General features: G+C 47.3%; 1 protein-coding gene across 1 annotated transcript in view; it reads left to right on the plus strand.

Annotated features, from left to right (window-relative positions):
* Positions 1-26: 26 nt before the first annotated feature.
* Positions 27-16,839, plus strand: part of alkbh1 (alkB homolog 1, histone H2A dioxygenase) — a 48,156-nt gene continuing 31,343 nt past the window's right edge. The window contains exon 1 of the mRNA XM_038773772.1: positions 27-217. Within this exon, the coding sequence (XP_038629700.1) occupies positions 71-217 (147 nt within the window). The 5' untranslated portion in view covers positions 27-70. The remainder of the gene's footprint in view (positions 218-16,839) is intronic.

Below are 16,839 nucleotides of genomic sequence, written 5' to 3' on the forward strand. Positions count from 1 at the left end.
GGGGAGGTGGTAGTGTCGATCAAAAATTGTGATCGGTTGTGAGGCTGTTGTTGTTGTTGTTGTTGTAGTAATGGCCGCCGCCGGGCTGATGGCGGCCGTCCTCCTGGAGCAGGGAGAAGACGCCTTCAGGAGGCTCTTCAAATACTACAAGAGGCGCCAACCCCCGCCCGACCTGGTGGGGATCGTCGACTTTTCCAGAGCTCAACACAACTGTAAAGTAAGTGCCTGAACTCGATAAAGACACCCGCTCCCCAGCACACTTGACAGGTTCACAGAATCCCTGCAGCGCAGAAGGAGGCCATTCAGCCCATCGAGTCTGCATCCTTTCCCCCCAACCCACCCCTGAAGGAGCACCTCACCCAGGCCCGTAACCCCTGCCTGACCCGCACAACCTTAGACACTAAGGGGCAATTTACAGTGCAGTGGCCGATCCACCTAACCCGCTTTTGTCTTTTGCATGTGAGGAGGAAAGGGCAGTGCCCGGAGGAACCCCGCGCGGACACGGGGGAGAGGGTGCAGACTCCGCACGCATCTGTCATCACTTGGCGGCATCTGGTTGGGTCAGTGGCGGGGATGAGAAAGATTGGCAGTCGGTAAAAAGTTTCCCTTCATCGCCTTTCTTCCGCCCTTCAGGGAATTATCGTAGGAGGCACACCACGAGTGCAGTCAATGGCCACGTTAATATTAAAAGATAAACAGATTTTCCTTCAGTCTCCAGGAACCCCCTCAGGATTCATTTACGGCTGGTGGAAGATTGTTCCAGTCCTTTGTTGTTTTTTTTGTGGGGAGGGGAAGAAAAGGGATGAGCAGATGAAACATTGGAGCTGCTGGTTATGAACTCTTTAAGCTCGGTCACTGTTGTGGCCGATTCATTGATTAATATTTATTGTCACATGTACCGCAGTACAGTGAAAAGTAATTTTTGCCGTCAAGGGAACGTACACTGTACGTACATAATAGACAAAAGAAAAGGGTCTGTTTGAGAGAACTCGCAGAGAGTCGCCATGCTCTGGCACCATCTTGAATCTAATAATGTAATGCTTAAAACATTTAAATGTATTTTTTATAAGAGTACCCAATTAAGGAGCAATTTAGCGTGGCCAATCCACCCGATAATGCTAGACAGTCAGGTCCCAGAATGGAACCCTGGCTCGATAGACCATAACTTTTATTTTTTGTTTAGAGATGTGGATGAACAGTCACAGCACTGCCAATTAATTTTTAACAAAAGAATAAAACATTTATTAAACATGAAAAGATTGACTATAATGTAACATTCTTTCACCCCACCTATATCTTCACAGATTTTTAACATAAGTTACAATATTTCTTGTACTATAATGTTCTCAGTAAGGACACAGACCGTGTAAATCAATAAGCCAACTGTGGTCAGACAGACCACACTCTGAAACCAAGTGGTAGATGCCATCCACCACAACTTCTGTGGTCTTATCAGCAAATGCTACCAGATGCTTATCACACTGTGAGCCAACTGGTCTCACTAGCATTCTGATTTCCACGCAAGTGTTTCCAACCTCCACTCTCGAAAAACACACCTCATAATCTTCTCCAAAACAAAGCTTTCTCTCGGATGCCTTCACCAAGGATCCACTTCCAGGACTTCAGTCCCTCCTTTCAGTATTCCACTAACTTGGATTGCTACATGTGTTCAAGCTTCCACACAATCCACCAGGTACTCAGCCATACCAACAGAACATTACTGCTTCTTCAGGCTGTATTAAGGTGTCTCCAATTTAGGATTACTTCAGATGTCTGGCATCTCGCTGGCCAACCTCACCAAGTCCGCATCTTTCAGCCCTGTCTTTAACTAGGATCCTCTCTCTGCTCCTTTATTTAACTTCAGTGGACAGTCCCTTGATTCCAGTTCTTTGTTCCTTTAACTTTAGTTTTCCTGGGATTTAGTACTGGAAACCAGGGAATGAAAAGCTGTCCTTCTTTAACTTCTGGGACTTGCTTTCTGCATCTTACTCCAATGCCCTGCCTCTCTGCTGGCAGTTTCTGTGAGAGCTGCTTTCTCCTCAGATTCCTGGTTACAACTGAACCACAAGTGCTTATGCCTTTCAGTGTGAGCCCCTGGTTGCTAAGCAACAGCTTAGTTTTTTGATATCTATCAATGACTTTACGTCATAAACCTATAATTACAATGCAGGCAAATTTTGAACTGAAACCAAAACCCAGACTAGCAGGCACATTTGTTCAACATGAAGCTAACTGATGTTTTAGCCACCATACACAGAAACACAAAATTAAACTTGCTTAAAGCTATACCTTGTTTCTTGTTGAGTTCACAGAAGCAACCACACAGGAAGTATTGTGAACAAAAGGTTTATTTACAGAGGTTTCGAAATACTATGTACACAGGTCCCAGAAGGGACCAGCTGCCCTCCGCCTCACACTTGGACCAAGATTTTAATAGTCTGCTTTCCTCTCCCACTGATAAGGGGGCTCCGGCCCTTAGCGGGGACGCTCATACTCCACGAGACTCATTGGGAACCTTTTTTCTTTATTCAAAGTGTCCTTTTTTTCCAAATAAGGGGCAATTTAGTGTGGCCAATCCACCTACCCTGCACATCTTTGGGTTGTGGGGATGAGACCCACACAGACACGGGGAGAATGTGCAAACTCCACATGGACAATGACCCAGGGCGCTGGGATCGAACCTGGGTCCTCGGCATCGTGGGTCAGCAGAGCTACCTACCCTGCACATCTTTTTTTGGTTGTGGGGGTGAGACCCTCGCAAACACAAACATGGGGAGAATGTACAAACTCCTAATGGAATCGAACCCAAGTCGTCAGGGCCGTGAGGTGGCGGTGCTAACCACTGCACCACCTTGCCGCCCAGACTCAAGGGGGACCTAAACGGGCCGGCCTCATGGGTCTCGTGTAGGATACAACATCTCTTCCTCTCCCTCCCCTCCAAAGTTTGAAAACGTGTGTCTGGCAAAGGGGTGGGACAATCATCGGAGGGAGACTCCCCAACAGAAACGTCCAGCCACTGAAGCTCCATGGTGGAGTCGGAATCCTCGGCAATCTTGCAACCCGCCATCAAGTCCCTCATGGGACGGCACGTGCAGAGTCACCGGCGCCGTGGTGGGTGGGACGGTCCCAGCCTTTCGGAGGTCGCACATCATGGGGCTCCTACTGCAGAGATGATCGAGGTGCCTATTCTATTCCCGGTCCTGCACACAAACCCAGTAAAACACTAGCCTGGTCTGCCAAATGATAGTGCCAGAAACCCACTTGGCCCCGACTCTGAAGTTGCGCACATGGACTTTGTCACCTGATGTGAATTATCTAGGTGGGACATGCTTTACAGGGCGGCACCCCAGCGGCTCCTGCCCATGGCGTACCTTCCCCCCAATGTCAGGCAATGGCAGGCTGAGACAACTTTGACGTCCCATGAGAATCTCTGCCAGTGTCTGTGCGATTTGACCGTTCGCAGAAAAGGAAGTATGCAAAGCGTGTGACCAGGGACCCCAAGGTCTATTTGCTCATGCCACGGTTGAATGTCTCGACCGCTCTTTGGGTAAAACCCAATTTAACTGTGGTGATATAGGGCAGTGCTCACGTGGCGCACCCTATTTGTTTGCATTAAATTTCCGAACACTGCACTAGTAAATGGTGTTCCATTGTCGGAGACCAGTACCTCCGGGATGCCGTGCGTGCTAAACCGAAACTGAGCTTAACGACTGTCGCCCTAGAAGTCATCGCTTCCATCTTGTGAATATCCGACCATTTGGAGTGTGCGTCAATGAGGAGGAGGAACATGGACCCCTGAAAAGTGCCTGCAAAATCAGCATGGAGGTGCACCCATGGCCGACCCAGCCACTGCCAGGGATGAAGCGGTGCCGCAGGTGGGAGTTCTGCTGGTTCTGAATACTTTGCACTATTGGCAGAGCTGCTCAATCTCCGTGTCCAACCCCGGCCATCACACGTAACTTTGGGCGAGCATCTTCATCTTAGACACGGCAGTGTGTCCGTTATAGAGATCTGCCAAGATGCGGTCTTGTGGTTATACCACCACGTGCATCCCCAAAGGAGTATACTGTATTCCATGCTGAACTCGGCGATCGTCAAGGTAAAGCTTTCGGGGCGCAATGCTGGGCCCCATACAACATGATATGATGAACCTTGAATCACAAAGGGTCAGTCTGTATCTCTGCACGAATCGGGGCCACCGTGACCGGCAATTTGTCCATATAATGCATCGGAGCAACAAGGTTGTCGGCCCCATGGGGCGTCGGTGGCCTCATCAGAAGCGGGAGCCTACTCAATGCATTAGTATTCGCGATCTGCGGCCAAGGGCAATAGTCAAGCATGCATTTGTATGCCACCAATAAGAGGACCCATCATTGAATTCTGGCCAACGCTATAGGTGGGATGGCCCTGTCCCCTTTGAATATCCCCAGCAGTAGCTTGTGATCGGTTAATACAGTGAACCGTGCCCATAGACCGACATAGAATCAGAGAATTTACAGTGCAGAATGAGGCCATACAGCCCAACGAGTCTGCACTGGCCCTTGGAAAGAGCACCCTACTTAAGCCCATACCTCCACCCTATCCCCATAACCCAGTAACCCCACCTACTAGTGGAACGTCTTTAGGCAAACACCACAGCCACCCTCCTTCTCTATCTGGGCATGAATGCGCCCAGCTGCGGCCAACGTCCTCGAGGCAAAGCTGTCGGCCGCTCCTTGCCGTCGCCATTCCGATTAGACAGCATGGGTGCCGATGTCGTATGGCAAGGTGTTGCAGGTGACCAAGAGCGGCTTTATGGGGTCAAAGTGGATCAGCAGCTGAGAAGAATTTAGGTACCTTTTTATCTTGGCGAGCGGTGCCTCCTGCGGCGCCCCTCCTGGTTTACTCCTGGTTTTTTTTGAGTAAATTGTGCAGGGGGGTCCAACATAGTCGCAAGGCCCGGAATGAATGTCCCATAGTAAATTACGAAGCCCAGGAACAAACGCAGCTCTGTCACATCACCCAGCACGGGGGCCTGTTGGATGGGCTGCACTTCGTCTTCAACTGGGTGGAGCCCCTCGCAGTCCACATGATATCCCAGATAGGTCACCTCTTGGGTGTGAAAAATGCACTTCCCTCTGCGGAGGTTAGTGCTGTACTCTTCAAAGTGTTGGAGCGCCTCGTCAAGGCTATTCAGGTGGTCATGTTCAGACGTTCCTCTGACCAAGACTTCATCCAGATAAATCAGCACACGCGGCTTAACCCCACCCCCACCCATCCCCCGCAGAATATTCTCCGACATGCACTGGAAAATGCCATTGGCCGATGGTACATCAAAAGGCAACCTTGTCTACTCACACAAGCCCGATATGTAATCACCGTCATGTACTGACGAAGCTCCAGGACCAGCACCAACTGGAGGTACACGTGGCTCATATCAAGCTTGGTGAACGAGTGACGTCGAGCCAACTTGGCGTACAGGTCCTCTATCAGCGGCATCGGATACTGTTACAGGTTCTATTCACCGTCAGTTAATAATCGCCACAGAGGCAAGCTGTTCCGTTGAGCTTCATGACAGGGTGACTAGTGCTTCCCAATCCACAAACTTCACCGGATGATCCCCAGGCCTTCAAGCCGACCGAGCTCGAGCTCCACCTCTATCGTAGGCAGTAGCACGGAGGGAACTGGGTGATCACAGAAATAGCTAGGTTGCACCATAGGGTCCACTCTGATCTTCGCCATGATATGGTGGACCTTGGGGTACTTTGACAACGCCGTTGGGGCCTCTCGAGCCCATTTGGAAAACCTCCTGCATTGTAGCCAGTCGCGGCCAAGCAAACTGGTGCCGTCGCCTTTCACCACAATCAGGGATTGCTGCCCGCAGATTATAGGAGCCACCGCGGTGCCTGCTGTAGTCAGTGGTTCTCTGGTATATGCGACCAACCAAGCCTCGATGTCTAATGACAGGAGCTGTACTCCCATCCAGAGTTTCTCAAAAGTGCGCCTACCGACAACAGAGACGGCGACACCTGTGTTCAACTCCAGTAGTAATGGGTGACCATTGACTCGAACCGTGAACCTAATGGGGGCAACTTTGGGTGAGCAGACCATCATCTGTGGGTTCTTCCATAAAAAAGTGAAGCAGTGGGCAGAAGGACCATCCCACGGTCGCTGCTCTCAATGCCCGGGGTCTTCCTTATCCGGATCCGGGGAGGGATCCTGCCCGGTTGTTGGGGTCCTTGGCCACTGGCCTGACCCCCGGCAGGCTGCTGCCCAGGGCAGAACCAGCGTTACCCGGCTGAGGGACGCCACGCTCCAGGGAGGAGTGCACTCTAAGCTGAGAACTTCTATCCCCTGCAATTCCTGTACACCCCGCTCTGTGCTTTCCCACGACATGGTGATTTCCAGGGCCAAGGACGTCCAACTGAGGCTCAGCAAGCAACTTCTGCTGGGTTGCTGTGTTACGCATGCTGCAGACCAATCCATCCCACAACATCTCCGAGAGGGCGGCGCCATATGCGCAGAATTCTTTTGAGATGGAGATGCACCAAGAATTCCATGATAGACTCCCCAGGGCTCCGCCCCTCCATATTGAAGAGGTAGGACTGGATGATGACTGGCTGATTATTGAAATAATCTACCACAAGTGCTACCAGATCTGCAAATGACTTCGAATCTGGTGCAGCGGCGTATGTTGGGCTCTTAATCACACTGAAGTTGGGCACCCATTAGGTCATCGAGAGGCTCACAGTCCTGACCCTCATCTCCAATAATGACATTGGCCCGGGAAAAAAACATTATGCATCTGCACAACATATTGTGACCAATCTTGAATACCCACATCAAATACGTCCACCTTCCTGAAGCGCGGCATCGCTGCAATGGGTGAACCAACCTCCAGAGGTCTTTGGAGAGATGGCCAGGTACAGCGTAAACGGTGGCGTCTGCAGCTTCACTTAATCCTCGTCGCCAGTGTTGAGTTCACAGCTACATGGTAAGTGCTGGGAACGAAAGGTTTATTTACACAGTGTACACAGGTCCCAGAAGGGATTATCTGCGCCTCACACCCTGGCCAGAGTTTTATAGTCTGGATTCCTCTCCTACTGATAAGGGGGCCAGGCCCTTAGCGGGGTAGCCCGGCCCCATGGGTCTTGCGTAGGTTACAACATTTCTAATACCCACAAAAATAAATGTAGATTACTTAAAATAACCTCTGTTTCCTGACAATGTTCATTCAAAACTTTCTAGAGGCATGCCAACCTATGGGCTTTCCTTCAGCTCTGTAGACTGTGTGCTTCAGACCTCCACATGTAAACACTCCTGAGTGAAATATTGTCTTGCTAATTTAGGTTCAAATGTTTTGTGTCTCCAGTACATTTATAAAAGAAAGGCTTGCATTTCTTTAATGCCTTTCACAACCTCACATGTCTTAAAGCGATTTACAGCCAATGAAGTAATTTTTGAAATGTAGTCACTGTTATAATGTAGGGCAGCCCCTTTGTCCACAGCAAGCAGCAACATAGTAACCATATAATCTGCTCTTATTGGTTCAGGGACAAATATTGACCTGCATACAGGGGAACATTTCTTTGAAAAAGTGCCCTGAAATCTTTTACATCATCTGAGAGGCCAGGCAGGTCCTCAGTGTAATATCTCAGCCAAAAGACAGCACTTCCAACATTGCAGCAAGCCCAGATATTGGGACTCACAGACCTGACTGCTACCAGTAGGACCACATGACTGAAATGAGGCACTTGAGGTATTAACAGACAGCCCTATGCAAAATAAAATGAGTTTGTCAGCGAAATCTAGTTGTAGGATCACTTTGGATGCAATTTAATTAAATGGGGAAAAAGTCCCATCGCGAACGCGTTTAGCTGTGTATATCCCGGCGGTCACAGCGCCGAGAAACACAAGGCTATAAAACACAACTTGAATTTGATAAGGGGCCTCAACGGGACGCGCAGCCGAGGCTGCACATAGCCCCATTTTATGCACTGAGGGGCTCCACTCGCCAGAACTCCTCGGTGCAGCAAGAGATTGGGATGCCATTTTTAAATGGTGCCCAGCCCTCCTTTAAACCCCAAGGCACTATGGGAGGGTACCCGCTTCCCCCACACACTCTCCCCAACCTGCGCACATTGGCAGTGCCAGGCTGGCACCACCAGGGTGCCAAGCTTGCCCTGGCAGGTTTGCAGTGCCAGTGTACCGGGGTGATACCAGCAGTACCACAGGGGGCCACCCTGCCAAAGGGCATGCACCTGGGGACCTTCGATCCCCTGGGAGACCCCCACGAGTGCCGTTCCATCTGGTCCCCATTTGTGGAAACCAGAACTGAACGGCGTTCACTCAAGATCTTCGAGACGAGTGGGTTAGATTCCACGCCTCAGGTAACCCAGGAATCTGCACGTTACAGTGAGACTAGCTGTCTCGCTTTAATGTTCAGATTTGCGAAAAAGTGATCCCGACCACAATGGGCGGATTTACATTGCATTGTCTCGCCAGATCGCAATAGATCTTGGGGGATGAGAAAAATATCAGCCATGACTGAATGGTGGAGCAGACTTGATGGGCTGAGTGGCCTAATTCTGCTCCTTTGTCTTGTGGTCTTCTGGAGGCGTTGCGAGCCTGGTAGATTCTGGAAGCAGGGACTCCCGGCTTTTATTGGCCATGCTGCGCCACGGCGAGCTGCGTTTCGGGCATAGCGTGGCCATTAGATCGCGCCTATTGTTTCTTTCCCCTTCTAGCATTCTTATATATCTTTCCCTGCACAACATTCAGCTATAATAATGGAGCGCCTGTGTAACTTATTCATAGTTTTGCATGATTTCTATGGTCAAAACACTGAATTACGGCTGTGTTTCTTTCCCTGCCCAAAGGCTGTAGATGCCATATCAGTTTGAATTTCCAAGATTGATTTTCATTAGGAACGGGTTTCCAAGGATGTAACTCAAATGAGAATAAATGATGTTGAGATACCAATTAGGCAGGATCCAACTGACCAGCAGAACAAACGTGAGGATCCAACTCACGGCCAACTCCTGATTGAGTTCTGAAATGAAGGAATTGGCTATTGAATTTTTGACAATAGCACCACAAATATCCAGTACTGAAGCCATGAATGCTTCCCCCGTTATGTTCCCATGTCTGAGTTTGGACTCAGCTCATGAACCCACTGTAATTAATAGTTTTCCGCGTTGCCAACTCATTGTGAAATGGCCAGCTCCCACCACCACATGGGCAAGGCCGGATGGGCAACAGAAGCTGGCCTTGTCAGTGATTCTCACATTCCAAGAATGAATTTTTTTAAATACTGCTGACTGTCACTTGGCCATGAATGTGACTAGACTGTCAAGCAGATACAATTTTTTTTCAAGTTCTATAACTACAGCATAGCATTTGGTTCAATTTTCAGTTAAGGGCCCCCACTGTGAAATTTATAGAGAAATTTTCCTTTTCATGTCACAAACACGACTTAGTGGGAGGATAAGAAAATTGATGCCTTTTCTGAAGAGTAGAACAAAATTTACAGAATTTTGCATTCTCCTATAAATTGAGTTTGAACGCATACTTGTAGATTTAACCAGGGCAACATGCAACGAGTGGTCGGAATTTACAATGCAAATAGGATAGTTAAAACAGATTCAATAGTACCTTTCAAAATTAATGGATAAATACTTGAAGCAGATAAAAATAACAGTGAAATGGGGAAAGATGGGACCAGTGGGACTAACTGGATTGCTCTTCAAACAAACCAGTGCAGATTTGATGAGCCAAAGTGGCCTCCTCCTGCATTGTACTATCCTATAACACGTTTATTTTTACCTCAAAGGTGTTTGAGATGCCTCTCACGCAGCCTTTCTATGTGAATAGGCTTTCTACAAAAGTGCTGTAGCATCACTCTGTTACTGCTCCTTTGCAGGGCTGCTTTTAGGTTTGAGCACTTTTAGCCTTTCCTCTGCACCTCATTGCTGCAAAGTCACACTCACCGCCACCTGCAAAATAAACACCACCACATGAAAGAGAATAAATTGAAAGTTCTGAACCAGCATTGATTTTGATCTGCATGACCACTGGGAGCAATTAATGGTCTTCGTAAATAAATGATACAGCATTCACAACATATGTAACCAAAGGCATGAGAGAAAATTGACATTACTTTCACCTGTTTTAATTGTCATATCACATTGGGAACAACATGCAGTTCTTGACCAACATCATATAAATTGCAGCCTGGAACTGGGCCATTCCTCCACTCAGTCTGTGTCCCTGTTTAGTCACCATGTAACCTACCCAGTTCCACTATCCCTTCACCTTCCTTCACCTATCCATTCTAGTCATGAATATTAATATAGTTTCTGCCTTAATCACTGATCATAGAAGTAAATTCCAAAAGCCTTGCATCACTCTAAAACAATTTCTCTAGCTCTCTGCTCTAAGCATTTTACTTTAAAATGTATATCCATTGTATTCCATCTAGAACCCTCAACCATAGCCAAGCCAATCCAATACAGCTACAACACTGCTGTCCACAAAACACAAGGTAAATCCAATCCAGTCAATTACTATCCTATCCATACTCTCAATCATTAGCAAAGTGATGGAAAGTGTCATCGACAGCGTTATCAAGCAGCACTTATTCAGAAATAACCTGCTTACTGGTGCTCGGTTTGGGTTCTGCCAGGGCCATTGAGCCCCTTACCTCATTACAACCTTCGTCCAAACATGGACAACAAACTAAACTCCTGAGATGAGGTGAGAGTGACTGCCCTTGATATCTAGGCAGCATTTGACCCAATGAGGCATTGAGGAACTCTAGCAAAACTGAAGTAAATTGGAATAGTTGGGAGGGGGGGAACTCTCCATTGGTTGGAGGCATTCCGAGAACAAAAAAAGATGGTTATTGGAGGTCTGTCATCTCAGTCCAGGGACATCACTACAGGAGTTCCTCAGGGTAGTGTCCTCGGCCCAACTGTCTTGGGCTGATAAATGGCACAGATTCACACCACACAAGTTCCAGGCAATGACCTTTTCCATCAATAGAGAATCTAACCATTTCCCCTTGACATCTGACCCTGTTCATTCTGTGGCATTACCATTGCTGAATCCCCCACTGTCAAGACTATTGAACAGAAATTTAACTGGACCAGCCATATAAATACTGTGGATAAAAGAGCAGGTAAGAGGCTGGGAATTCCACAATGAGTACCTCACCTCCTAACTCCCCAAAGCCTAACCATCGTCTACAAAACACAAGTCAGGAGTGTGATGATATACTTTCCACTTGCCTGTGTGAGTGTAACTTCAAAAACGCTGAAGACGGTTGACACTATCCAGGACAAAGCAACCCACTTGATCGGCATCCCTTCCACCACCTTAAGCATTGACTCCCTCCACCACCAACACACAGTGGCAGGCAGCAGTGTGTAATACCTACAAGATGGACTGTAGCAGCTCACCAAGGCTTCTTCAGCAGCACCTTTCAACCCCACAAACTCTACCACCTAAAAGGACATGGACAAGAAATACATGGGAGCATCACCACCTCCAAGTTCCCCCACAAGTCACGCACCATCCTAACTTGGAACTATATTGCAGTTCCTGATCTGTTATTGAGTCAAAATCCTGCAACTTCCTTCCAGCTCTTTATAACAGCGATAACCTGCTCACGGACACTCAGTTTGCCAGGGTCACTCAACTCCTGACCTCATTTCAGCCTTAGTTCAAACATGGACAAAAGTGCCAAATGTCAGACATGAAAGTGACTGCCTTTGACATCAAGGTAGCATTTGATGAGTATGGCATCAAGGAGCCCTAGCTAAACTGGAGTCAATGGGAATCAGGGGGAAAACTCTCCGCTGGTTAAGAGTCATACCTGGCACAAAGGAAGATATTTGTGGTGGTTGGAGGTCAATCATCTCAGTCCTGGACATCACTGCAGAAGTTCCTCAGGGTAGTGTCTGACGCCCAATCATCTTCAGCTGCTTCATCAATTACCATAAGGTCATTCTGATCATAAGGTCAGAAGTGGGGGTGTTTGCGGATGATTGCACAATGTTCAGCACCATTGGTGACTCCTCAGATAATGAAGCAGTCCATGTCGAAATGGAGCAAGACCGGGACAATACCCAGGTTTGGGTTGACAATTGGCAAGTTATGTTCGTGTCACACATGTGGCAGACAATGACCGTCTCCTACAAGAGATGATCTAACCACCGCTCCTTGACATTCAATGACATTACCATAGCTGAATCCCCCATAATCAACATCCTGGGGCTCACCATTGATCAGAAACTGAACTGGAGGAGCCACATTAATATTGTGGATACGAGGGCAGATCAAAGACTAGGAATCATACGGCGACTAACTCCTCTCCTGACCCCCCGACCTGTCCATCATCTACAAATCACAATGTCCATCATTTACAAAGCACAAGTCGGGAGTGTAAGGGAATACTCTCCACTTGCCTGGCTGTGTACAGCTCCAACAACGCTCAAGAGGCTCCACACCATGCAGGACAAAGCAGCCAGCTTGATTGCTCCCTATTCCACAAACATTCAAACCCTCCACCACCGACGAATAGTGGCAGCTGTGTATACCATCTACAAGATGCCATGAAGTAACTTACCAAGGTTCCTTAGACAACACCTTCCAAACCCACAACCACTACCATCTAGAAGGACAAGGACCACAGATACTTGGGAATCCCACCACCTGGAGGTTCCCCTCCAAGTCACTCATCACCCTGACTTGGAAATATAACGCCGTTCCTTCACTGCCGCTGGGGCAAAATCCTGGAACTCCCTCCCTAACAGCACAGTGGGTGTATCTACACCTCGAGGGCTGCAGCGGTTCAAGAAGGCAACTCACCACCTTCTGAAGGGCAACTAAGGATGGACAATAAATGCTGGCCTAACCAGCGACGCCCACATCCCGTAAATGAATAAAAAATACCACCCTCCCTCAAAACTATCTCATCACATTTTCAGTCATTCTTTCTAATGATTCCACCAGAACATCCACATCTCATCTGTGAAGCATCCTGAAACTGAAGGCACTATATACATTCTACTTGGTGACTGATGCCAACCAGAGGGATCAGCACAAATTTAAGTGGTTGGAAAGATTAATTTTACAATGGCTTGTTATAGGAAAAAGCCTATCTATCTGCAGAAGAACATGGTTTACATGCAAGATTTAATTCTAGACTATTAAGTCCAAATTTCAATCAATACAAGCCTTATGAAGAGCCAATAATAACATTTTAAGACCTCATTACTGAATGCAGTATCGAGCTGTACAGTACTGAAAGGATATGCAGGATTTGAGAGCGTCCTGTCACATTCATGAGGGTTCAGCCTGATCGGAAATGCAAAGAGAGATTTGAAAATCTGTAACCCTTTTTAGAACAATACAGATTACTCCTACATTTGCAAGTGTTTCGGCACGGTAGCACAGTAGTCGCGCTGTTGCTTCACAGCGCCAGGGTCCCATGTTCGATTCCCGGCTTGGGTCACTGTCTGTGCAGAGGCTGCACATTCTCCCCGCGTCTGCGTGGGTTTCCTCCAGGTGCTCAGGTTTCCTCCCACAACTCCCAAAAGACATGCTGTTAGGTAATTTGGACATTCTGAATTCTCCCTCAATGTACCTGAAGAGGCGCCGGAGTGTGACGACTCGGGGATTTTCACAGTAGCTTCATTGCAATGTTAATGTAAGCCTACTTGTGACAATAATAAAGATTATTATTAATTAAAAAAGGATGGAATGGCGCCAATGAAAGCAGACTATTTCCAGCAGTTTTTTAAAAATTGTTCATTGTATTGGGCGTCACTGGCTAAACCAGTATACCAGTATACATTGCCCACCTCCAACTATTCTTGAGAAAGTGGTGGTGCGCTACCTTCTTGAACCGCTGCAGTCCACGTGGTTTAGAAACACCAACAGTGTTGTTGAAGCAGCAAATGGTTGGAGGCCCAGAGATTAGAGTTGAGAAGGGTCAGTGCTCTGCCACTATTAGTGGAAGAATACAACCAAAGTCAAAGCTGAAGCCAACATGCTGAGATACAGCCGGAGAAAGTGGCAGAAATTAGATGGGGCGGGCAATGCAATGGAGCGATTTTTGCGAATGAGAATTTGAATTTCATACATTATGTAAAAGTAGCTGATGGAGGGTGGGCGTGATGGGTAAGCTGGTATGATGTGGACGGCTGAGTTTTAAATGAGATAGGGTTTGTATTGGGTGGAGTTGAGGAGAAGGTAAGCTGTTTTCAGAGAAGTTATGTTTTGAGGTAGTGAGTGGTGTAGCGTGGATCATAGTTTAGATTGCCAATAGATGTAGTGTGGATAAACATTTAGTGAAGCTGCAGTGTAGTGTGGATAAAGGTTTGGATGATGGTGATATTTGTTTACTTTGTATCTTCATACACTCCTTTAGGGAATAGTGGGGAAGTGTTGTAAGGATCATCAAGCAGTTTATCAACCTATATAAAACACATCATGAACACACCTCCCATGAACATCAAGCCCTGAAGTGGGTTCGTAATCCCTGCATTTCTGGTTCAGAGACAGAAATTCTTCCTTCTGAGCCAAAAAATCTCGATGATGGTGAGATGATGGATGAAGGCGTGATCGAACGGCCTCGTTGCACCCGATTTGGCAACGCGACGAGGCCATGCCTCTCGTGAGATTTGGGAAGGTCGGAACGCGTCACGAGATCTAATGAGATATCGCGAGGTGCCGAGATCTGGATCTCGCCCTCACTGGGCATGATTTAGATTTTACATATTTAAAAAAAATAAAGTTAGCATGGCCAATCCACCTACCCTGCACATCTTTGGTTTGTGAGGGCGAGACCCATGCAAACACGGGGAGAATGTGCAAACTCTACACAGACAGTGACCCAGAGCCCGGATTGAACCTGGGACCTCGGTGCAATGAGGCAGCAGTGCTAACCACTGTGCCAACTTGCTGCCCAGATTTTACATATTTAAGGGAGCTGTTCGGCTCTCTTAAATATGTTAGCGCCGCATTCTCCCAAGGCCCGGGAACGGACGCCCGCCAGATTCTCCCAAAGCATAGGAACAAACACCTGCGCCTGAGAGACCTCGCCATGGCGTCATTTAGCATTGGTTCACACAAACATGAATCTGGTCTAATGGCACCTGGGTGGTCGCCCAGGCCATCAGAGGGCTCTGGTGGTCAGGCTCTGGGAAAGGTGGTATCACTCCTGCTGCCTCCTGAGCACCGTGGAACGCCCGTCTGACACCTTGGCACTGCCACACGGGCACCCAGCAGTGCCACCCTGGAAATACCACCCTGGCACTGCCAGGTACCCATCTGGCACTGCCAGGTACCCATCTGGCACTGCCAGAATGGCAGTGGTACTGCCCAGGTGCCAGCTTGCTCATGCCGGGATTCGGGCCCTAACAGCCCTGTGTGTACCACACTCATGGACTGCAGCTGTTCAAGAAGGTGGTTCATCGCCACCTTCTCAAGGGCAATTAGGGATGAGCACAAATACTGGTTTTGCCAGCAACATTCACATCCAGTGAAAGAATAATATATTTTTAAAATCCCATTCAGGCTAGTGATGGATAAATTCATCCCACTTCTGACCTGAACCTTGTAGTTGATGAAGAAGCTTTCAGGGATTAGGAGGTGAGTATTCTTAATCCTGACCATATATAACACTTAAAAACATCTGACCTTATCAATCTTCCCCAAATGTCTCGAAATGCGAAACAGTTCGCGAAAGCATAGTGTTCTCAATAGAAATGTGTCCACTCGAACCAGTGCTGTAAAGCAGTAACCTCTCCGAGTTTGCTCCAGCAACTGACCTATATTCTGTAAATAATCTTTCAACAGGAACCAATACATTGCTTATCATTTTTATATCAATCTATACAGATGAATCCGTGACCAACGGTGATTGAGAACATGGCTTGTGCTTTCTGTTTGGTTTATCTATCTGCTCTTTTAGAGAAAGTTTAAAGGAATGTAGCTTCTCCATGCTAGTTCCAATTTACAGCTACTACAGCTTCTGCTAAATATAGTTTCCAGGGGCTTCTTTTCAAATGGAAGTACATTCCAGTCTACCTCTCTACAGTGCTCTTCAGTGGTAACTTTCTTTTTGTACACCTCACAGTCCTCTTTTAGGAAAAGATATCTGGCTACTAACTGCTATTAGGATATAAAAGATTCTGGCTTTCCTAAGGGAATTGCATTCGCCCACTTTCTATCTGTATGTTAAGGACTAAGTGTGCTGTCATTCTTCATTTATTTCCTACTTGTGAGCAATTATATAGCATTGTTTGTAAACAATGAAACAGGGCTATATAGATCAATGGTTTTCAAACCTTTTCCCTGGGTTAATTTTTACCAACCAGTCGGCCTTCGCGACCCACGCCAGACAGCCTTCGCAACACACATTTTCGCTTACCTTTAATACGACACGTGAGCTTGCTTGGTCCTCACGATCCCACTCCAATCAGGTTCACAGGAGGAGAGGGAAACGCGCATATCAGGTGCAGAGTTCAGCCGGTTCCTTTGTGCTGTCTTCATCTTTGTGAAAACGGAAAATTCAACCTAGGTCATTGTGAAGGGCAATAGCAATAAAATGCTTGTTTTATTCAGCAATAGATAATCCTCAGAAACAATAATAATAATCTTTATTAGTGTTCCAGAATGCTCACAGCCGCACGGACATGTGGCATGTTTTTAATGTGCTGTCACAGGTGGGGCGCAGAAGCTGTAACTTAATAATTGACTCTGAGATCTCAAACTCAAAAGGACTTTTCACCCACCTCTTCTCTTTCAAAATCTGAAACTACTCCTCTAGAAAGTAGTGATCAAAATAGTTGA

Source organism: Scyliorhinus canicula, chromosome 2 (genome assembly GCF_902713615.1).
Source record: "Scyliorhinus canicula chromosome 2, sScyCan1.1, whole genome shotgun sequence".
Lineage (NCBI taxonomy): Eukaryota > Metazoa > Chordata > Chondrichthyes > Carcharhiniformes > Scyliorhinidae > Scyliorhinus > Scyliorhinus canicula.